Source organism: Microtus pennsylvanicus, chromosome 6 (genome assembly GCF_037038515.1).
Source record: "Microtus pennsylvanicus isolate mMicPen1 chromosome 6, mMicPen1.hap1, whole genome shotgun sequence".
Classification (NCBI taxonomy): Eukaryota; Metazoa; Chordata; class Mammalia; order Rodentia; family Cricetidae; genus Microtus; species Microtus pennsylvanicus.
Window position 1 is genome coordinate 82,629,890 of NC_134584.1, and position 24,297 is coordinate 82,654,186.

Here is a 24,297-nt window from a genome sequence, read left to right on the forward strand (position 1 = left end):
ACAATAAAAATCCCAGAGAATATTTATTTTGTTTACAGTTTAATAAGATTGTTTTTGCTTAAGTAAAGCTAACACTAAAAAGGAAGGGACATTTCTTAAATTTTGGCTACTTGTTCTTGAAATTATTAAGGAAATTGCATAAAGAAGATCAATGGTGGAAAAGGTGTAACAGAAATGTTTAGAAACTGGTTAATTTTATTCCCCAAGTATGCTTAAAATGTTGATTGCCACTTATCTCTTATTATTTAAAGTGAATAAATTGCTTATTTAAATTTTGTTTTTAATTATTGGGCATGATGACTTATGCCTTCAACCTCAGTATGGGAGGAAGAGATAGGCAGATCTCTGTGAGCCTGAAGTCAGACTGGTCTATAGAGTGAGTTTCTAGTCAACCAAGGCTACATAGTTAAGACCCTGTCTTAGGAAAAGTAGTTGGGGTGGAAAGATGGTTCAGGAGTTAAATGCACTTGCTGCTCTTGAAAAGGAACTGAGATTCAGTTCCAAGAAACAACATGACAGCAAACAACCTCTAGTCATTAGTTCAGTTCCAGAGGATCAGGCACTCTCTGGATTTTGCAGGCACAAAACGGATACAGCATATAGATAGATACACAGACAGTATGCCCATATACACTAAAACAAAAGTCAATAAAGTTTTAAGAAAGTACATTTTTGTTTCATATGCAAATTTATAATTTAAATCAATAGGTAGCAATTGCTGGAAATTCATAGAAGGGAATGACCCATATATTTTTCACATGACCTTTGAATTCTTTGACATCATAAAGTCATGCCCATGAAGCTAATTTATCTCAGTGCTGGATTTTCAGTGTCAGCCAATTAGACAGAAAGAAGACACAAAAAGTTATGCATCTATGTCAGAAAGCTTTTATTATGAAAGGGTGAAAGCATGAAATCTGGAGTGAATTCCCCAAGAAGAGTGAGCCTCGCATCTATCCATTGTGTTAGTCATAGCTTGCTCAGAAATGAAGTATTTCCAGCTAATGGCAAGTCCTAGGTAGACAAAAATTCCAGGCAGCTGGAAAATGCCTATACAAAGGAAGGCTGTTTACTTGGGGAAGAAAAAATTTCTTAAATATATATTTAAAGAAGCCTCTAGGAATCCAAAGGTGCATGTCCAGAATATAGATGTGTATTGGAAATTGTCATACTGGACTGAAAACCTAGGTGACTTTGCATGAAGTAGGTGATGTTGGAGCATCAGGTCATATGGTTCTTAGGATGAGACAATGAGGATGAAATGGCTGTAAGTAGGTTACTAGTTTGCACAGACATGAAACAAAGTGATGTGTTGATGCGGTTCTGAGATAAAGTACCACAGGGGTATTGGTAGATAGTGAAGGGTCATTGGCTAGGACACTGGAATGCCTAAGTAGAGCAGAACACTTGGTGGCTTGAGTAGATGTGGAGACAACAAGCCCCCACTCCTGGGCCTCTCATGCCTAACTCTGACCTGACCCCTAGCTCTCTGGAAAGTAGGGTGAAGCCTCACAACTGCCTATGGTCTCCACCATATATAATGGTCTTATCCATTATAAAAGAGGTGGAGAGAACTGGCTTTTAAAGCTTGTTGGTTGCTATACTCCTTGTTTTTTGTGAAGCTATTTATATTTTAAGAATCAACTCTATCAAGACTTTGCAGATAGCTCAGTACATAAAGGTGCCTGTCACCAAATCTTGATGACCCAAATTTGATTACCATGACTAGCATGGTTGAAGGAGAGAACAAACTCTTGTAATTGGATGTTTCTTTCCCACCTGCCTGTTCCAGGATAACTGCTCTGAGACTTAATACTAATTACAAACGGTTAGGCCTATTAGCTCAAGCTTACTATTAATTAGCTCTTACAACTTAAAATAACCTGTTTCTATTAGACTATATTTTATCACAAGGCTTGTGACTTGTTATCTCATATCTTGCTTCCTCGGTGACTACTTGTGTCTCCTTGACTCCACCTTCTTTCTCTCTGTCTCTCTGCTTGGATTTCTTGTGTGCGTTCTATTCTGCCAGGCTATTGGCCAAATCAGCTTCTTTATTAACCAATGATAATAAGACATACTCACAGCATACAGAAGAACATCCCACACCAAAATCTTGCAAGTTGTCCTCCGAGCTCAGCATGTACACAATAGCATAAACATACACACACATATAATCCCCCTCCTACACACATGGACATGTGAAATATAAGCATTTGCAAATAAAATACCAACAGACTCAGAATCTCTTCTCTTCTGAAATCATTTCCTTCCAGACTGTTTTTTCTATTTTTCCTTTTGCATTTCCCACCTCCTCTATAGGCTTTGTTTCACAGAACCGTACTCGTCTTAGATTCCAGTTGTTTGCATAACCTTATTCAGTTTTCCTTAACACTGTTAATTCTACATTAATGCTCTACTGATTTCTGGCGAAAATCAATAACAGGCAATGTAGAAATTCATCACAATTAAATACAAATGTGGTCATATTACAGCATATGTCTCTAGCCAGAGTCAACTCTTTTTTCTTTCTGTTTCCCCTTCTCAGTATTGGTTCCCTCTTAACACATAAGATTCAGGGGGTATGAAGTAAAACAGGGGCCACTGTACCTCATTATTAATCCAGGTAAATCAGCCACATTAAGTTTTAGAGTGAAATTAAAGTTTATTCTTTTTAACATAATATTTTTATTGATTATTTGGAAATTTCACATAATGCACCTCAAGCACCCTAACTTCCCAGTCCTCCCAGGTGTAACATGAGGGCCTGCTTGTTGGGGTTTCTGTCCTGCCCAGTTCCTGCAGCTGGTAAGCCCCAAAGAAAATCACACAGAAGTCTCCATAAGTTATAAACTGATTGGCCCGTTAGCTCAGGCTTCATATTAGCTCTTATAACTTATATTAACCCATTATTCTTATCTATGTTAGCCACATGGCTCGGTACCTTTTTCGGCGGGGCAGGTCACATCTTCCTTCTTCAGTGTCTGGACAGAACTGGGGAAAGAGCTTTTTTCTTCCCAGAATTCTCCTGTTCTCTTTGCCCGTCTCTCCTTCCTATCTGGTTGTTCCACCTATACTTCCCGCCTGGCTACTGGCCTATCAGCATTTAATTAAAATATAATTGAAAGAATACAGAATTGTCCCATACCACCCAGGTCTGCCTCCCCACCCTTGTGACCCACCCCACAAAAAAGATATATTAAAAAAATTGTGTTGTCCATATAGTCACTGGCCCGTGCTCAAACTCTCTGTGGCCAGCCCCTAAAAGGAAACTGAGTTCTTCCACACTCACACCCCGCCAGTAGCTGTCTGTCAAGGAGAGCTACACTTCAGCATCTTTACCGTGTTTTTAAAGAGTTTCTTTGATGCCTTCCTGTAGAGGCTGGTACTTTGGGGTGGCGAGTAGTCACAGAAATCTTCTGTCTCTCGTTCTTAACTGTGTTATTCTTAAAATATGCTGGTTGGCAGCCAATATAAATTATCTCTCAAAGGAATATTTTATCACCCAAGAAAATACAAACAGTTTTAAAATGGCATAGCAAACCATCTGCCTAATATGATCTTGTCTTCTTAGAAAAGGACGTGAAAAGAATGTTCTCATATTGACATCTTTAGGTGCACAAACCCGTTGTGTGCCTGTGCCATGCAAATGAAGCATCAATTCAGTTCTATTATAGCATTTTCTTCTGATCCAATGATAAGATATCCTGTAGGACATTACTCTAAATGCCAAAGAAACTTTACATCAGGAGGAATTACGATCTCTTTGGTTTTTAAGGCTTTGTCCAAGAAAATGCAGAGCCAATCAAAATGCTTCCTGCATGGTGTCATGTATCAGATCGTGCACACAGATTTGGGATGTTTATAGAAAGAGCACCTGTATTTCTAATAACTATTCCATCAGGAAAAAGATGGTGTGATCAGTTGTTAGTGCTCAGAGTACGGCAGTTTATGGACGAAATCGTGCCAAGTCTGACAAACTGCTCAAGAGAAGCAGTCTCATCTATTAAAACACGTAGACACTGGTAAGGCCCTTCACTAACCTGTGAGCCAAGGCTGTTTATACCATGTAAAGGCCCATGAATCAGGCATTGTTTAATATTTCTCTAAAAGAAAAAAAAAAACCTAGAAAGCCCATCTTAGGTTCCTTTTTCACTTCTACTATTCTCTTTTTTTCTGTCTCTCTTTTTTTTTCTTGTTTTTTTTTTTTTGAGACAAAGTTTCTCTGTGTAGCCCTGGCTGTCCTGGAACTTGCATTGTAGATCAGGCTGGCCTCGAACTCCACCTGCCTCTGCCTCCTGAAGGCTGGGATTAAAGGTGTGCACCACCACCACCCAGGTACTTCTTGGCTTGCACTTTATAAATGATTATAAAGCTCAGGTATTTCTAAAACTCAGTAGAAAAAAAATTTTAAACATTTAATGTACTTTAATCTTATGATAGTATTTTGATCTCTCATATGTCTGCCAGACCAGCTGAAAAGAATCTTGAACATATAAATATGGTTTCAGATGTAGCACTGTGATAGAGCTATGTCTTCTCTTTAATGGATACAAGGCAATCTTCAGAGCAACAAGAGAAGCAAGAACTACCTATTAGCCAAGGTTCATACAATATTTGCCTTCTGCCCTATCATAAATTAACTGCTATCAACATTCTAATAACTACATGCTCTGCCACGTGTAAAACAATCTATTCCTTCATAAATGATAGATCCGTTGTGCAAAGTCCCAAGAGAAGCCAGGGCCAACTGCTTTAACTTCAGCTTAGCTGTATACAAACAAGTGTACATCACCCAAATCTGCCAGATACTAATACAAAGAGTAGAAATTTACTGAGTGTGGTTTTGTTGTTATTGTCCATAATTCACAGATTCATGCTTTTACTTTGTGTGCATGCACGTGCACACTTGTGTGTGTCTGGGTATCATGCACATACCACAGTACACCCGTGGGAATCAGAAGACAACTAGCATTAATTACTTTTCCCCACTGAGCCATCTTGCTGGCCCAGATTCATTATTTTAACTTTCACAAAACATGAAGAGTTTGTCTCTCATCATTCTTATCATACTGGTGAGAAAACTTTGGCATGAATAGATGATATAATAAGGAGCTTGATAATTGAACTCAGGAACCTTGGGGCCAGAGTACACACTCTTATATTATGTTTATCCAGTAGACAGAGATCTTATGGAAGACCATGCAGCCATGGTCTGAGTTGAATTTGGCTAGTTCTGAAACTCCACATTTAACTGTCAGACTGCATCCTCTCCTTCCAGTTCCTACTCAGTAGGAATCTCCAGAGATGGGGCAGACAGAGCTGTGTCATGCTGGACACACTATGATAGGGATATGCAGAGGCACACTCCAGCGACTGTGGATATGCTGAGAAATAGTGATTCGATAGCTCTGGTATCAGAAGTAGTATCTCAAAGGAAATGGCTTTGGATCCAGACCTTGAAGGATGAGCTGTATCTCACTTGGTTTAAAAGGAGCACATGATGTAACAGACAGAGAGCAGTAGTAAGCCACAAAGAACATAAAACCCCAGAGCTCCCGTCCCACTGTGAGACAGTGCCAGTTTTTACTTTCTCTTACATTCCATTCTAAAATAGGAAAGAACCAGAAATCCTTTTGTGACTGTTATGATTACTATGCATATACTAAATGCTTGCTTTGAAATTCTTAATAATCAGCCTTTAAGCATTGTTAGACAGCTAGTAAACTGTGTTAAGTCATCATGACCAAGTGAGTCTTTCTGACATTAGGACTGTGGCAGATGAAACTCACGAGGCTCTGGCCACCCTGAGATGGACAGAGAGGCCCCTCACTGTATTGTGTCCAGATAACTGACTGCGGGATTACAGTTGCATGCGTGCAAATTTTCCTAGGTAGTCTTTAAATCATGTCAGCTTTGTTAACAGTGAGTAATTAATGACACAAGAAAAGAAAATTTTTCTAAGCAACCTACTAAGGACACAATAGCAAAAATAAATATGATTCATTTGCTAATGAATTTAGCTCAAGCGAAACTTGAACCGAGGACTGAGAGTTTGGGATATGTACCTAATTTTTCTAACTTTGGAATCCCATTTTGTACTGTATCTCTGAATGTCATGTATAAAACGGGTAGGGTATTTGTATCCACTACAGAAGGTTCCTTTGAAGATCAAATTAGTTGATGCATGTAAATCACTTAAACTAACTAGCATGTGCCGTCCTGTAGGATTGGCCTTGTATTGTTATGAATATTACCTTGGATGGAGCTAGCCTTGTAGTCACTGCTTCCCTGAGCAGGCCGTCTGGGTCCCAGAATTTTTGTGCCTATGATTATTACACTGATACCTTCAAAAAGCCGAATGCTTTCTATGTTTTCTTCCTGTAGCTGTGATGGACTCCAAAGGACTTCTTCTTATTCACATTTCACAGATGAGTCTGGCGCTTTGTGTGATGGTGTTGAGCGAGAATATGAAGGCATCTAGATTTTTAACTACAAAGAATGGCAGAGAGAAGAACAATAAAATGTTATCTAAGACCAGCATAATTGTTTTTGCCTTGTGGAAGTAATTAGAGATTTAATTGAAGAAGGGAAAATGAACCGATTAGAGTATTTTAAATAGTCTGTTGTGTGGCCGTAACTCCCAACACCTGAGATTTAATGCATTGTGCGCTGGGATCTTTGCTTGTCTCTTTAATGCTGGTCTAAAAGCCAGCACGATACTGTCTGTTACTGTTGAGAGTCATGGCATCAGTCACCAAGCCAGAAGTACGCAAGAGCAAATTTTTCCTTCCTCCTTTTTCTTGCCATGCCTGTTTCCTTTTACTACAGCTGAGTTGCTGTGGTGTGAGTGTATTTCCCCCTCACATTTCTTAAATGTGTCTTTTACCAACTTTCCACTTTGGCTTGGACTTTTAAACAAATTGTGGGGTGTTTAATTTTTTTCTAAATGTTCCTCTTCTACCTTTATAATTTGTGTCTTTTATTCATGGCCAACATTCCTCATCCATTTTATTTCTCTTTCTGTGTGATTTACCTTGCATTGTCTAATTGCTGAGAGCTCTGCTCTTTGGAATGGAATACTTTTGAAGCCTTTATTGGTAGTTATGGGTAATTGGGGAATCAGGTCTACCTCAAGGTTTTGTTCATTGGGTGTTTTGGCATCTTGTTAAAGTTAAAGCCTCTGAGACTGTGGGGTGCAGAATCCCTTAATGTTGTCAGTGTGGTTGAATGTGGTCAATTAACCTTCTCATTGGGCAACTAAGTGTATCTCAGACCAATTGAGACTCACGCTATGAAGAAAAGAGATCACACTATGGAGAAAAGAGATCGGAGAGTGGAGGGGAAAATTAAGAAAAAGTCCTACTATAGAAAATATCTTTCCCCAAATGCTTCTTTTTGGAGCGGTTACCGTATGCAAATGCAAACAGACAGTGCTGTTTGTTTTTCTACCAGAAGAAGTTGGACCTTTGGAGGTTGAGCAACAGGACTGCAGTCACTGTCTAGAAGGGGGAAGCCCGAAGCTTCTTGAGTCCTCTCTCTTCTGTTTCTGTCCCTCTCTCCCTGTAACAAAAGCTGCTCTGAAAGGGGGCAGAAATTACTTTCAGCAAACAATATATCCCCAAATCAGAGTGTATTCAAATTCAGAATGTCAGTTTTGTTTTAAAATATGTAAACATCCATAGCAATGTAAAGACCAATGGCTTTAAAATAACATTTAAGGGCCTTTCTGAAATTTGCAATCCTTGCTTTTATGTACTTAGAGCTTTCAACTTTGTTCCAAAGCTCTACTGGATTTGTCCATTTATTTGTCTCAGGATTGTTTTAAACATACAGCAGCTAAAACTTGGCTTCTTGATCTGCATTCCTGTCACCCAAATATTTGGCCCCCTTAGGATGCACATGTTTGTGAAAACACCAGCATCCACTCAATGAGCGACATGCCCAAACTCTCACTTCGCTGGGACAACTTCTTCCTCGTCAGCATGCCTCCGAGTTACCCTCTATTTCTTCATATGCTGCATATGCATATGCTGAACAAGTCCCGTAAAGTCAAGCAGTGATAATGCCCCCTCCACTGCATCAACGCCAAACTATGGCAGGTGGGGGCTGGCCTCTGAGCCACTCAAGGAAGTTGTCAGGTGTCAGCGTGGTTTTCAGTCTCTCAACACTACAATAGCCAGAAGTATCTAAGGCGACTTCCATGTCCCCCAACTCTAGTCTTCCAGTGGCACCCAGTCTCACAGTCTGCATAGTAGCTTACTGAGTTCTGCCTAGATCTTGGAGAAGCATGGCAGTTGTTCCTTTCCACAGAATACTCTGATCCAGGCCACCTTGTCCTTCTGCCCCTCACGTGGGCTGAGTGTTGCCTACATATTAAAGATATTGGCTCCTTAGGCAGCAGCCAAGAGTCTGCTAGACGCTTGTCATGACCCTGCCCTCCAGCTCTCTCATTTTATTTCCCTGTTTAGAATGCTGGCAGCTATATGAAACTGTTACCCAGAACCCCAAAAGACACATTTCCTGCATTCAGGAAGCTTCCTTGGGCTGGGTGCATACGTGAGTTCCAATCCATACAGTGCATTGCTGTCTTTAGAGATGCTTGTGAAAGTGTTTTATACTGACTGCAAGCATATTGTTTGAAAACTTAAATTCAGGAAGCCTAATGTATACAATTAATTGATCATTAGTATTTTATGATTTCCATGTTCTCTTCAGAAAAGTGGAGTCTCTGGGGCTTTGGGGTTCTTCTAGAAAGAACTGACATAAAGAATGTGTTATGGAAAATATGATTAACAAATGGGTTCTATAGCTGAGTTGTGTCTGACTATCAAGATTTGAACCACATGTGTGCCCAATCTGATGCTCAGAATTCCTCACAAGATAACTGACACTGGGAAGTTAGCAGTCCATGTTGAGATGTTCTTAAGAGTAGACACTTCTAGATGGCAGCAAGAAGAACCCCAGGAGGCAACTAAGATAACAGAAATGGAGTGGTCAGAAGACTGGAGATGGCATTTGAGCCTACAGCATGGCACATAGGGAAGCAGAACTAGGCTGCATTGGCTGCACAGACCTCTGGGTCCTGACAGTGACCCTGGCTATCTGCATGACCATGAACAATTCTTTTCCACTATAGTTTTTTGTTTGTTTGTTTGTTTTTGTTTTTGTTTTTCTCAGATTGAACAAGACAGTTTCCTAAAGCAGCAAGTTGGTGACAGGTGTATAAGGATCACTATCGTGCCAGGCATGTGAGGATCACTCTGTGGCATTCTAGTCATTGTTTCATATTAACCCTTCACCCTCCCTGACATTCTTGTAGTAAGGAAGGGGCGCTTGTTGGTTACCAGCAGCCTGGCTATCTTAGACCTGAAATAATCACACAGAAACTCTATTAATTAAATCACTGCTTGGCCCATGAGTTCTAACTTCTTATTGGCTAACTCTTACATCTTAATTTAACCCAATTCTATTAATCTGTGTATCGCCACGTGGTTTACCGGCTAAAGTTTCCAGCATCTCTCTACAGAGGCTCCATGGCTTCTTTCTGATTCTGCCCTTCTTTCCCCCAGCATTCAGTTTAGGTTTCCCCACCTACCTAAGTTCTTCCTTGCTATAAGTCCAAAGCAGTTTCTTTATTCATTAACCAATAAAAGCAACAGATAGACATAAGGACTTCCCTTCTGTCATGATTTCCCCCTTTCTGTTTAAATGAAAAGGAAGATTTTATCTTAGTAAAATTACATATAACAAAACAGGTATCAAGCAAGTATTACACTTACAATATTTATATCTACTTTATCTTTTATCCTAACTAAGGAAAACTATAACTATAATTTTTCAACTACATCAAAGACTCCAGAAGGATATAATATTGCCTACATAAAGTACAATGTTAGCAACTTCCAAACCTCTAGAAATGACAGAGATATCTCACTGCCTGAACAGCCACCCAAAGTTCTTCTGTACCATTGGGGCATCCATCTTCAGCCTACAGGCACATTGTATCCAGCAGACTTTTCCATGAAGCAGGAAATTTATAAGACACTTCCACCTATACTGACAGTTTATCCAGCAGACTCTTTCATGAAGCAGGAACCCCAAAGGACCATCTCACCTTTAGGCAAGAAGTTCAGGCAAGAGCAGTTTCTTGCCCAAATGGCTAACCAACTCAATAAAGAGCCTCTTCAATGCCCATCCTCCCCTTGAAGTAGCTTGGTGACGCCAGGAGCAGATGTATCTCATTGTCATGAAAAGTCTTAAGTTCTTAAACATTTTAAATGCCATATTCTATAATCTTTGAAAGGTCTGAAGAATGTCTATCCATCTGAAATACATCTCTGTACATCTAGAAAACCTAACATGACTACAAACTTGACTGTTATAGATGACTATCTATTATACTACATTTTTAAATGAGATGCACAAACACAATACCTTAATCAAGATCAGAAATACATATACACGTAACAAAATTGACCTTAAATTTGTATCAATAAACCAAGATCCACACCAATGCAAATATTTATAGCATATACCCTTTTAAATGTAAATAAACATTTATAGACAATATTTGGGAATATGGGTATAGTTTTCTTCATACTTCTCCCTGCTGATTGTTGGGCATAGTAATTTTTGGGGGTGTTTTTGGCAACCTTCAGGGGTCTTGTTCTATCAAACCATACCAGTCTGAAAGCAATCCACAGGTTCTCATCTTCTGTGGAAACAAGAGAAGAACATCTTTTCCAAAGCAACATATCCTTAGACCCAAATTTGGAAATCGTGATACCTTTATAATGTACATGCTGGTTTAGCTTAGCAGTGCGTACATGAAATATCTCTCTGTACTTATCTCATTCACAGTCAAAGAACTCAAAGATAACACAATAATGTACATAATCCAGACTCTCTGTGTATATTCCATGTTTACATGGCTTATTTCTTTTACTCTATTACTTTTTAATATTTCATTTAATCTATGACTTCTGTAAACCATTTACTTCTTTTCCAACTCTATACTCTTTTTCTTCTCTCTACGTACATTTATCTAACACTGTTACCCATTTAGAGGTCTTTTATGTATGAACCTGTCCTACTGTTTATCTGTAATTCTTTTTTTTTTTTTTTTGAGACAAGGTTTCTCTGTAACTTTGGTGCCTGAAGTGAAACTAGCTATGGTAGACCAGGCTGGCCTCGAACTCACAGAGATTTGCCTGCTTCTTCATCCCAAGTTCTGGGATGAAAGGTGTGTGCTACCACCACCCAGTTGTATCTGTAATTCTTTACTGTCCAGGAGTGCTTCTTAAAACTTAAGCTGTGCTATTACTAGTATATACATTATTTTCTGCTTGCCCCACCCAGTCCAGCATGGTGGAGCCACTTGCACCTCTGAGGCATGCACACCACCCCACTTACAGGCACACAGCCAGTCCATGTTGCTACCAAGCAAACCACAATACACTGCTCACAAACCCCATACAAATGCTCGGTTTCCCTAAAGAGTCAGAGTTTTTGCTAGCAGCATGGCCCACAGCTGGGAAGCTGCCATTTTGAAACCACGCAGCTGCTACCATTGAATCAGTAAAACCTCTTTTAAAGGAGCTGCAGCATGCCACCTCAAGCAAAGCCCATTTGGAAAAAAATGCAGCTAAACTTTGTTTTGTTCGTGTCTAGAATTTCTTTTCAAGCACTCTCAACTTTTACATTGGCTCCAATTTGTTGGAAGAAGCCACTTGTTGGTTCCCATCTGCTCAAGCCCAAAATAATAAGCGTCCTTCTAATTTCATATCTGTAAATTGTGGCTAATAGCTTCTATTGCCCACAGTGTTTGACCTAAGAATATGAATATAAGAAGTATGTTATTAATATATTATTGGTAATTTCTTAAATCATTTTGCCCACATCGTCTCTGTAACTGGATCTTTCTTAGCATCCAGTGAGAATGAGTAGAATTATCTGTATTTTCAGATGAAGCTAAGGGAATATCGTTTTTTTTTTTAAAAAAAAAAGAGTGTTTAGAATATAGACAGGATGAAAAAATTTCCCCCAAGCCCCAATAGAAGATGTCTTCTATTGATTTTCATTTACTTTCGACAGGGTCTTGGTACATAGCCCAGGCTAGTCTCAAACTCACAATCTTCTTGCAGCAGCTTCCAGAGCGCCAGGACTGCAGACTACAGGCATGTGCCAGCTGGACTGTTTCAATGCTGCCTTTGTTCTTTTTAATTTATTCTATTTAGTTAACATTTTTCATTTATTTTACATACCAACCACAATATCCCCTCCCTCCTCTTAACCCCTTCTTCTCTCACATAGATTCTTGCTTATCCTGGAGGTGTAAGGAGGTTCTTTGGAGTTTAATGTGATGGTTTGGACCACTTTGTAAGAAAATGTTCGTTATCCCTGGGTTCCAAGCAGTTTGCCATAGAGAGCTGCTCTGCTGGTCTATAGGTCTGAGCTGTCCTCTCAGAAGGCCAAAATACTCTGGAAAAATAAACTCTTTGGTGTCTGCAAATACCCCACTTTGAATGAACTGTTATTCATTTTTCCCATAGACTGTTGAAGTAGTTGTTTCAAACCATCACATACTCTCTGCCCCCAGCTTCCCCAGCATTGCTTTCTGACCTCCACATTCCACTTAATGTGACGATTCTGTAGGTCACAAGTCAGCAGGAGCTGTAACGAGCCTGTGAGGCAACATCTTACCTCAGAGGACTTAACCCTAAGAGTCATCTTAGCCAAAACTTGTATTGAGATACTTCTTTTTGGTTGTTAGCACAAAACCTCACATGTCCTTGAAGACGTGAGCAAAAGCAGGATCCCTTCAAGAGATTCACAATTTGTTCAACAAAGAAAGGCCAAAACAAGGGCACATGAAATGAGAGATTAATCATCCCTTAGAAATATCTAGTTTTTCTATTCCCTTTTACCCTTAGTTTTTAATCTACATTTTACATGTTAATTTTATTTTATGTTTTAATTTTACTTGTGAGATATTTATCAATAGGCTGAAAACAATTTAGCAGTCACACATACACACACACACACACACACACACACACACACACACACACACACACACACAACCCGAGTTTGTTGATTCTGTTTTGTTTGAGACAATGCCTCCCATAATGCTTGCTGAATTCGGACTAGCTATAGACTTGGGGATGACCTCAAACTCATGATCTTCCAGCCTCTGCCTCTACTTGCGGGGATTACATCACGATTCCCAGATATTAAAACTATTGATTTCACACATATAAGTATTGAACCCAATATATTCACAGGAAAAAATTACTTTAATTTAAGCATCACTTTCTAAAAAGCAAGTCCTGGGCACAATTTGTCCTTAGAACCCTTTTAAAGCAACTTGCATTGAGAAAACGCATCCGGAAATGGCGTTCTTCGGTGTGTGTTGGAAGCACACGCATGACTCAGTGTGCTGGATGAGAAATCAGCCAGGAAGTGGCTGTTCCCTTTGTTTCTTCCTGCCCAGACAAGTGGACCTCAGAGACCCTGGAAGCTGCCATTCCCTCAGGTCCTCCTCCCCAGACTCCTACACAACAACCAGGGTGTAGATTCAGTTAGAATTCAGCAACTTTGTGCACCCTACCCTTAGCCATCTCTTCTGGCAGCCAACACCCCCAGTGTCCTGAGACCCTTGCTGGTACCTCCTCTCTCTACCAACTACACTAGCCTTGTCTTTTAGGGCAAGGTAGAGCCCAGTAACCATGGACCTTGCTGAACCCATTAAGTAGCCTTATGCATCGTAGGAATTTTGTCTGTTCCTATGCCAATGGCAACTGTTTTGGAAAAAATGTTACTCTTGGAGAAAAGAAAGTGAGAGTCTCTCTCTCTTTCTCTCCCTTCCTCCCTTCCCTCCTCCTCTATATCTCTATGTATGTATTTATGTATGCATCTATGCATGTATGTATGTATGTATGTATGTATGTATGTATGTATGTATTTGCGACTCAGGGGTCAACTTTGGGTATTATGCCTCAGGTGCCTTCCACCTTAGTTTTAGAGACAAGGTCTCACTATCGTGGCACTCACCAAGTTGTCTAGGCTTGCTTGCTAGCAAACCCCAGGGATCTGCCTTTGTCTACCTTCCCAGCAGTAGGATTACAAGCACAGAAAGAACCACAGCCATCTATTTAAGTACGTTTTTAGGGACTGAGGTCAATCCTTGTGCTTGGAGACCAGTGATTCTATTTTAGTTTTACAGATTCCTTTAATGGGATGTCAATATTCCTCTTAGTATTCAGCGGAACCCGGCTTTCCTCCTTGGAATAACTTTCTCCTGCCTTCTGAAACAGCACATATGTTCCTGCTAAAAAGAACAGCAGCAAGCAGCACGCACTGGCTGTCTTTCTGAAGTGGAATGTGGGCTGGGAGCACGCTCAGACAGAGCCATGCCTGTGTGCAATGCCAGGCGATGCCAGGCCAGTTGACGGTTTGTGGCATGTTGGTGTGAGATATCAAAATCCAAAGAGACTCGAGCACAGACTTGTTTATGATCCAATTGCTTGACGATGGAATCTGAGCCACCTCGGGAATATTCATGAAAACAAGACAAAAAAGATTTTCTAAGGATTGACACCAGAGAAGCTGAGGGAACAGGGCTTGAGTTCAAGAATGGAAGTCTTCTGGTACTGACAAGAGTGATTTGGGGAAAAGAAATTGTTCTTTTTATATGCAAATTATCTGTCTGCCTTACAGCTGGCATGACTTCTCGCTCCCCAGCCCAGATAATCCAAGTGTGTTTTCAGAGAGCACCATTGTTCCAGGCAGAGTTACATTTTCTTTTCCTTTCTCCAGACTGCCCAATGACGCCTTTTGATCTGGCATTGGCTATGGAGTGGATTTTAGTCTCTATAATGTTCCCTAAGTAAAGATGTGAGCTCCAGCTTCTTGGCCACCTTTTCTCCTCTGATGGACATGTTTCCACTTAACACACACAGAGACACATATAAATTATGGTGACTTAGTTTTATATTGTTCCGTACATGACAAAGTAAAACATTTTATTTCAAGGCATATTTTCCAACCCGAAAAGCCTTTTAGAAGAAAGAAATCAGTTTTATGTGTAAGAGAATTGCCTGGAGTGGAATTTAGGAGCAGTGGGCTCAAGTTTCAGTGCAGCAAGAACTGCAAAGCCAGGCTTCTGAAGCCAGAACTTGGCAATTCCTGCCTGTAAACCATCACCTTGATTCCCCAAGAATTCTATCATCTGTTTCTTCCCAACAGCATTAGCCTCATGCTTTCCCCAAATGTTATCCGAGGCTGACTCTCAAGAGTGTAGAATCTTGAAATTCCCATTTGAAGCTGATCCTCCACTGGGTGGGCAGACGAGCCAGCTCTATAGACAATTGACTGTGACTCTGAGCACTGACTTATTGGTTGCTGGGATTTGAACTCAGGACCTCTGGAAGACCAGCTTGTGCTCTTAACCGCTGGACCGTCTCTCCAGTCAACACTGACTTATTGGTAAAGTGAAAAAGAGAGTCTTCATTCTTGAACTTCACGTCGTAGTCTACAGATATCCACTGACTCCCCCTTCCTCCCAAAAAATGCATTTGGACTTGATGGAGCAGTGAGACTGAGCGGGTCGCACACTATCGCCCTGGATCTGATCACAGAGCTGACCAGAGTCCATGTTCCAGAATTAACATCGCTGGTCCCACAGTCTTGGCATGATTTACATATCACCTTAGAGGACAACAGTCATAGAATCTAGATGGTGGCGATTTAGAAGCGCACACTCACAGTGCTACTCCAGTTTGCCTTAGGAACTCTGGCATTAGGATACCCTCCATCCATTCCTTTGCTCATCTCTTGTTAGTCCAAGTCACATGAATGTGGATGTTACCTTTCTTGGGAGAAATATAGTGACTTTGAACTTCGGAAATCAGATTTTTTAAATTTTATTTTAAGCTGGTGACTAGAAAGGGAAAATAAAAATGTATAGAAATGAAGAAAACTTTCTAAGGCTTCAAGTGTTTCCTCTACATGCCCACATTTATACATTTAATCTTATTTTTCCAATAACTCCTGGTTGTGTTGGCAGTTATACATGGTTATAGTCTCTTTAGGGAAGTGTATGTTAATTAAAATCTCCCACACAACACTTAAGGATAAATTAACATTTTTTATTATGTCTACAGAGGTTTCAAACATGGTTAGTAAACTGAGAGGAGACAATGTCGTTTGTCCTTGACCCTGTGCGTCTCAGATTTTATGAACACTCAAGCGGCGGTTCCTATGACCGTGTCTTTCAGGATGATGAGAGGAACATGTGTTAAAGTGTAATTTGAGATATTAGAGAAGAAAACAAAAAGCAATAAAACCTATGAGAAAAGTTACAGAAAGCAGACATTTTCATTAAAAAAAAAAAACAAAACCTAGAAGGAGCAAAGAGACAGAGGATTAAAAAAAACAATAAATAAATTAAAGACAGCTCCAAATTTCAGGGGGCAGAGAATGGATGTGGAGGAGAGCTATGCCAATGGCTATAGATCAGCTCAGTACCGTAACAGTTACGTTCTTCTAGGAAGCAGCTCTAAGATCATCTTACAGAGGATGCCCAGCTGCCCATGGAGCTCTCCTTGTGTGGGGGTGTGGGTACCAGGCAGGAACACTGTACATAGTACCCCTTTCCTTCACCCAGTTGTGTTCCTAAGTATCTAGTCAGGGAACTAGGCAGCATCGCCCAGTAAATCTACTCGGGAGGCCTGGAGTATAAGGACGGGCATCCCAGGCTTCATGGAATTGTTTCTTAAATTTCCTGAGGGAAAGAAGGGGGAAAACAAACACCAGTCAGAGGCCACTGAAAATAAGAAAGCCTAATACCCTGGAGAAGCAATTAGGGAGAGGGTCTATTAGACTCTGAAGTGTTCTATACATCTTTCTCTGTAGGATGCAAATTAACTTAATCTATATGTAATCACTGGTGTAGACTGGTAACTGTGAAGCCCCGCAATGAAATCCGATGATTTATTGGACTGCAGACACAAGCGAAACTGGTGTATCAATTCATCAGTAGAATCTAATTTTCTATAGTACAAGAAGAAACACCATCTAAGTGGTATTCTGGAGAAACAAAACCAAACATTAAGAATCTGAGCCACAGATAAGACCCTGTCCTCAGGCTGCAAAAGTCTCTCTTAGTTCTCAGGGAAGAGGCAGATCCTGATTGCAGAGGTGTTTGGATGAGAACGGTGTCTGTCATTTGGGACAAGCTGGAAAGCGCTGTTTATTTCTCTAAAGCCCTGTGGGTGTAAGGCCACACATCGGATCTAGAGTACTTCCTGTCTTGTGTGGTGTGACCTCTTTTGGTCTTCACAGGCTTCATATTTCCCTAAGAACAGTCAGGGCACAGAGTTCCTTACACTTACGTTAGTGCAAAGGTGCACTTCCATCCGGCTACTTTACTGTTTTTAATTGCAAGGTTTTGCTGGTGTGGTAATGCAAGTTCTTAATGTGAGCACTTGGGAGACTGAGGCCTCACAAGGTCAGCCTTTTACACACACACACACACACACACACAAGCACCCACACACATTCACATTCGATATATTCACACATAACACACTTACACATAGATATATACCCACATATACACACTCACACACATGTAGATATTCACACACTCACACATACACAGACACACACACATATACACTCACATACACAGAGATATATACTCACACATACAGACTCACACAGACTCTTACATACATGCACACTCATACGCACATACATATGAAGACTCACACACACACACACTCATACACACACACACATAATCTTATTATTTGATTTAATACTATGACAGAGAATTTTGGCAATAGCAATTTAAATAAGAAAAGGCTTATTTGATGTCCTAGTTCCCGGGTACTGTCCACCTTGGCAGGGAGTCATGTGGAGTAGCAGGAGACACCAGGTCGTGTTGCATCCACGGTCAGGAATCAGAAAGATGAATCCTGCTGATCCGATCACTCTCTCCTTTTTAATCTTTCTGAGCTCTTATCCAATTCCAAGGAAAGTTGCCACACATTTAGGGCGACTCTTCTTACCTCAGTTAAACTAATATACATAATCCCCTACAGGCATTCCCGGAGACTTGTTTCTATGTGATTCTAGATCCTGTCTAGTTGATAACCAATATCAACTACCATCATTACCTTATATGGTTTTTATGCAAAATCTACCTTGTCTTTGTTGTTGTTTGCAGGGGTCAAACAGAATGAGTCATTTGCAAAAATCCATAGTTCTTCAGGCATGATGCAACTAGTAAGCACAGTGTTATCTTCATCCAAAAAACAAACAAGCAAAAAACAAAAAGACAAACCTTCTTTAGGCTAGGGATGTAACTTATTGGTAGCACGCACGCTATCCCAGCACATATGAAGTCCTGGGGTCCCTATCCAGTACCATACAAACTGTGGGTTGGCATGTGTCCTAACCCATTATAATCAAGTAGAGACTGTAGGATTGGAAGTTCAAGGCCATCCTCAAAAACACAGAGTTCAAAGCAACCCTGGGATACATGATATCCTGTCTTGACAACAAAATAAAAATCCAAGTATTTCTTTATTATACTATGCAGTGTCTCCTCTGCTTCTCATTTTTCTCTGGCTCATCTTATCAGAGAATTTTAGAACTCTGGAAAGTTGTCATGGTACCCCACCACTTCCCCAGTCCTCATCTGTTCACTTCTAGGGGAAAGAGGGGAGGGGAAAGAGGGGAAACATGGCCAGTTGTGAGTAACACTGGATGGATGCTGGTAAGGCAAGAAAAGGATCGAGTTCCACAGGGGAAATGTTCTGGGGTGGAAGGAGAGGATTGTCTGGGCTATCTACGAACACAGGTACCCCAAAGCTGGCATCTGTCTTCCCTCAGTCCTGTACCCCCAACATCCACTGTAAGCCTCAGACCTCCTTGAATGGACAGTTGGGCTATTCTCTAATGTGAGTCAAGAGACTGTTTTCAGCTTCCAACTACAGTTGCCTAGAGTGATGGAGAGACTCCTTGGGCCTAATAGACACGGCATGATTTAGATAGCCGCTTGAAACGCAAGCTGAGATTTTATTTAATAATGACAGTGTTTTGTGGATGATGGAGTCTTTGACTTGAGAACAATCCCAAAAATGCCCTCTCTTTGACCTCAGGATCTTCAAATAATAGAATAATTACCAGAGCAGAAGCCATTCTTTTTTTTTTTTCTAGCCGTCCAAGTCACGCTGCAAGCATCAGGAACAGACACTGGTAGCTTCTAGCCCTCAGGCTGAGGTTAGCCCAGGGTGGGTACTATGGCTTTTCTAGTGCTCACTCACAGGGTGGCTGGGATTTCAGAGCTTGAGCAAATCCCAGAATGCGGCCACACTGGCTGCCGTTTCATGTCCTTCTGGTGGCTCCTGTGCCTCCTCCCAAGACACAGAGGTCCCCTTTATCGTCATCACTGCATTTCCGTCTGCAAGAGAAGAGCTGCCTGGCCCCTGTACAAGCCTGAGCCAGGTTAAGTTTTACAGCCACTTGGCTCAACATCATTGGAAGAACAAAGGGAACCCTCCTGTTGCAAGACGCTATGTAAAGTCATCAGAAAAAGAATCATTTATAACTAGTTCATATTTTTCTATGAAAACCAAAAATTATAATTTCTGTCAGTTACTCCATTTCCCTCCTTTCTGTTTTTTTAGGGTAAAACAGTCAGTCAATGGGATGAGCACGTTTTCATCCCAACTTTTCAACATAAGTATTTTAAGCTCTTGATCTTGGGAAATGCTTTTCAATGGCTAAGTCCAAAGAAAATTAGTAAAAAGGCAGACACAAAAGTTAAAAAGCCACTGAGGAATGCATCACTTACTAATACCATTTAGTTAAAGCAGAATTATTTTTAATCGACCATTTAATAAGTATTTTTCCCATTTCATTAGCATAAATTAATTATGCCTAATTATGAATTTTTACATATTTTCATATATGTATATAATGTATTTTGATAGTATTCACCACCCATTACTCTCTATGACTGCCTTATTCCCACTCTTCCCAACCACTTCCCTTCTATGTTCATGTCATTTATGTGTTTATTTTGAAGGCCTAGTGTGTTTAATTAGGATTTCTTGCCAGCAAGGTGTCACTTATAAGGACAGAGCCACCTTACCAGTGACTACACCACTAGGAAATGCTCCCTTTCTTCTCCAGTCACCATTGAACACTCATGGAGTTTTGGGGGGGATGCAGTAAGAATTCTTAAATAAAACAGAAGCAAAGATGCGCAGATGTCGCGGTCCTCTGGTGGGAAACACTGAGGAAGGCTGCTTATGCAGGGTACTCTGGAGTAGAGCTCCTGGGAAGTAGAGCCAGGGGAAGAAGGCTGCTGCGGAAGAGGGGCGGCACAATCTCGGCTTCTGTGAACTCATTTTCAGGGTTCTTGACTTAGTCACTTTGTATTGCTGTGAGAAGAAGTCACAACCAGGACAATATATAGAAAAAGAGTTTCATTTGGCCGCTACTTCAGTGAGCATCTATGATGGTGGAACATAGGAGTAGCTGAGAGCTCTCATCTCAATCCACAAACAGGGGCAGAGAGAGAGCCCTGGGAATCACACAAATTTTTTTTAAGCCTCAAAGCCCACCTCCAGTGACACATGTCCTCCAACAAGGCCATACCTCTTGATCCTTCCCAAGCAGTTCCACCAACTAAGGACCAGGTATTCAGATATGTGAGCCTATGGGGGACCATTCTCATTCAACCCATCATAAATCTTTATTGAGTACTGAAAAATCCCATGCAGATTAGATTTCATAATGCTCAAATGAGTCGCATCACCATGCAGTAAGCACTAACTTAGCCTTCACAAGCCCTCCAGAGGCAGTTGCAGGAGACATAGATTCATGCTTATCTGTTCCACTTTTTGATATGTGGTCTGTCGTAGACTGGCTCTTATAAAGAGATATAGATCTGGCAACAGTTTTTACAGAGTGATCTAAGTAGAACTATACCAATAAAGTTTATTTAAGTAGCAATGATATCAAATACTGTTAAATATTAATATAATGCTATTTGTAAGCATGAGTCTTGCATGTAGAAGTTTATCATAAGAGGCCCATGTTCTTTCCACCCTGACAGATGAGGCAGTTGAGTGGCAGAGTTTGTGATTTATTTACTCTGTGTCACAGAACTAGAAAACAGGAAATCCAAGGCTACATTTTAGGAATTCTGTTGGATCTTGGGATCTCTCTCTGTCTTTCACTGACTTAGCATTAAGAAACAGTAAATGCGGTGGGCTGTTGTTCAAGCAGAAGAGAGATGAGAGCATAGTCTCCAACGTAACTATTGTTGCTGTTGTTTTCTGTGCCTGGCTTTGAACATAGACAGTAGCTGATACAAATGGTGGTGTTGTGGGTGCTTTTCCGAGCTCATTCTTGGGGCATTGGGAGAGCTGCACAAAACCTTGGTTTTATGTGCTGTCTGTTCTTACGGGAAGTGCAGCCAAGAGGCCCTCTGCTGAACCACAGAATAGCTGCTCGCTTCTGGGAAGAACCACAGCCACAGCCGATAAGAACTCAGAAGAGGTGTGACTTATTTTCATCAAAGGTGTCAAGAGCTCAGAAGGCAGGGGTGAAGCCGCCACCAGAGAGTGGGTGAGATGTGTGCTTTTGAAACTCAAAGCCCTTAGCTTTAAACCCCAAAGACAAGATACTTGTCAGCTTCAGCAGACGTTCACAGTGAGCAGAAAGCCAAAAGGACCATGCAATGAAACACACTCAAAAGGCAAGTAAAGGAAATGACGAGAATGACCACCAAAGAACAATTGCACGAAACCTTCCAGTGCAAGAAATTTCCCAGAGATATATTGATATATAGAAATCATTTATAGGTAGGTAGGGTTTTTCTTTGTTTGTTTGTTTCTTAAGAGTAGATTTATTGGAGTAAGCAATAAATGATAGTAACAGTGGGACTTCCATTGGCAGATCCACTATGCAAGAGATGATGTTGCTATGCTAAAGAGAGAAACAGAGACAAGGCCTTTTGATGCACTCTGAAGGTGCAGGCGAAGGAAGCTGTGGCTGTTTCTCCCACTCGTGTTTAGGGTTTCTGTTTTGCTTAAGCCGTGTGCTTTCAGTAAGGACAATATAACAGCAAAATGCGAGGCAGGAATAAAAAGACCCCTAGTTTGGCAAGAAGTGAAGAACTTGCATAGTCCCCCAGCATTGCTTGGTTATCAGAACTGGACTTAAACCAGGCTGGTTTCCTTTCAAAGCGCCTGTGTTTTCTGTCTCCTTCTGTTTCTATAAATAAGGAGCTCTGCTAGCCGTTGGAAGGTGATAATTGCATCTATAAATTGCTTCGCTTTCAAGTTCCAAATTTAAGCTGTGTTACCTTTGTCCTACTGGCCCTGCAAATTGCAGAGGTACCATTGCAGAGTGTAAACACACCCTTCTCCTCTGCCTGACTTCTTGGTCACTGAGTGGGTTGGGGACAGTCTGGAGCCCTGGATATTACCATGCACCACTCACAGGGCTGCGTCTTTTTCACCTTAGCAGTAGCTGCAGCCTGTGGCAGGCAGGCCAGCAGTTTTACCCATCTCTGCTGAGGGAGGTATTTTTTGATCACACTTAGTGGTTGATTTCAAGAAGTAGAAATTTAAAAAAAAAACAAGAAAATTCACTATTACAAAATCAGAGCAGGGAGAAGATAGGAGAGCAATACCAGACGTATTAAGAAAAAGAATTAAAACCAATCCCTCTAATTCTTTTTCCTTTTCCAAAACTAGGGACTGCTGTGTGAGAGGAGAAAATACTCCAGTAAATATGGCATAGTGCTGGGGCTGCAACCAGACCCGACTGTGTCAGAGAAAAGTTCTTAGAATGTGTGGCCCCTGGGCAGCAATTACCCAGTCCTTATCGGAGTTGCTTTCTCCCAGGACAGGACTGAATTCCAGACAGAGGGCACTTTAACCCCTGCCTGCTTCCTCTTGTGCTTGAGCTGTCTGGTAGGGTAATCACTCTTCCTGTTTCCGCAGGGTGGAGGACTGGAGGAGGTCAGTTCTAACACAGGTAGGGGAGGAACGTGAAGAGTGCATTCAGACATTCATCTTAACCCAGCCAGAGTCAACAAGAAACATCTTAGTTTCCTGGCTGTGGCCCACATTCACTACAAGATGCAGGAGTGTGAATGAAAGCCCAGGGGTTAATGGCTACTCAGAGTCCCCGCAGACCGGGAGCTGTGTGCCGACATATTCACACGCTGGATCTGGAATCTCCGAGCACTCGAGACTTGCATGTGCTGCAGATGTGGTCAGTGGAAATGAACTCTCAATTCAGCTTGGCAGCACGTGACTTCCTATTTCTGTAAGGTACTTCCAAGAGACTTCCTCTGTAAAGCCAGCTGAGGTCCAGGAGATTTCCTTCGGCGAGTAGGCAAAGTTTGTTTCAGCTCTGGACAGAAGTTTGCCCTAAGAGATCGAGTGAGGTGTTTTTCTTTCTTTCTTTTTCTGCTGTTGCCAGCGTGCAAGGATCTTGTGGCTCCCGTCTGTGATCGGAAACTGAACACAGTGGTGCAGATCTCAGTCATCCATCCGGTGGAGCAGACCCTGACGAGGTACTCCAGCACGGAGATTGTGGAGGTGAGCCTCGCATGGGTTTCTCTCGCCTGTCGTCTCTCTCCCTCTCGCTGCGCCCGCCCGCTGTTGTCCCTGTGCATCGTGCATGCCGCTCCCTCCTCCCCCCACTCCTGCCTCTCTCCCGCCCCTCTGAACAGCTGACATAAGTTAGCCTGTGGTCTCTGGTCCTGCTGTTGCTTTCGTCTGTCATTAAGGAGCACAGATCTGAGGTTTTGAAGCACATGCAGAATAAACAGATGGGAAAGAATTTGACTTTCCTTTGAAAGGTTTTAGCTTTCTTCCACCGAAAACTTTCCACTGTGAATTCCAAGATAACAGGATACTTGCCTGACTATTTGTGTGTCTATGTATATGATCTACTGTCTATATTGATTTTAAGGAGAATGAACATATTTAGTGATGGAAAAAGTTTAACGTACAGAGTTTAAAAACAAGCGAAGGGGATTTTGCTCTTTATAGTTTTTCCAGCCCAGTAGTGAAAACTTTGTATTCTCTACTATGTGTCTTTCAAAGCACAGTGTTTTCCAAAGAAAGGAAGGTGATTAACTTGATTAGCTATAATGTTTCCGGTCAAAATGTGTAAATGTTACTCATGGGATGAGAGATTTCCTATTTACATTTACTGTTGCTAATGCGACATTCACCGGGTATCGGGAAATTCATT

General features: G+C 41.2%; 1 protein-coding gene across 12 annotated transcripts in view; it reads left to right on the plus strand.

Moving 5' to 3' along the window:
• The window catches only part of Inpp4b (inositol polyphosphate-4-phosphatase type II B), a 757,204-nt gene that overhangs the window by 385,883 nt on the left and 347,024 nt on the right, over nt 1–24,297 (plus strand). For 11 of the 12 annotated variants that reach the window (XM_075976561.1, XM_075976565.1, XM_075976570.1 and 8 more), the window contains one exon: nt 23,518–23,636. In XM_075976561.1, coding sequence (XP_075832676.1) covers nt 23,518–23,636 — 119 coding nt within the window. Of the gene's footprint in view, nt 1–23,052; nt 23,068–23,517; nt 23,637–24,297 lie in introns of those variants that run through there. The other variant, XM_075976569.1, reaches the window with a different exon arrangement.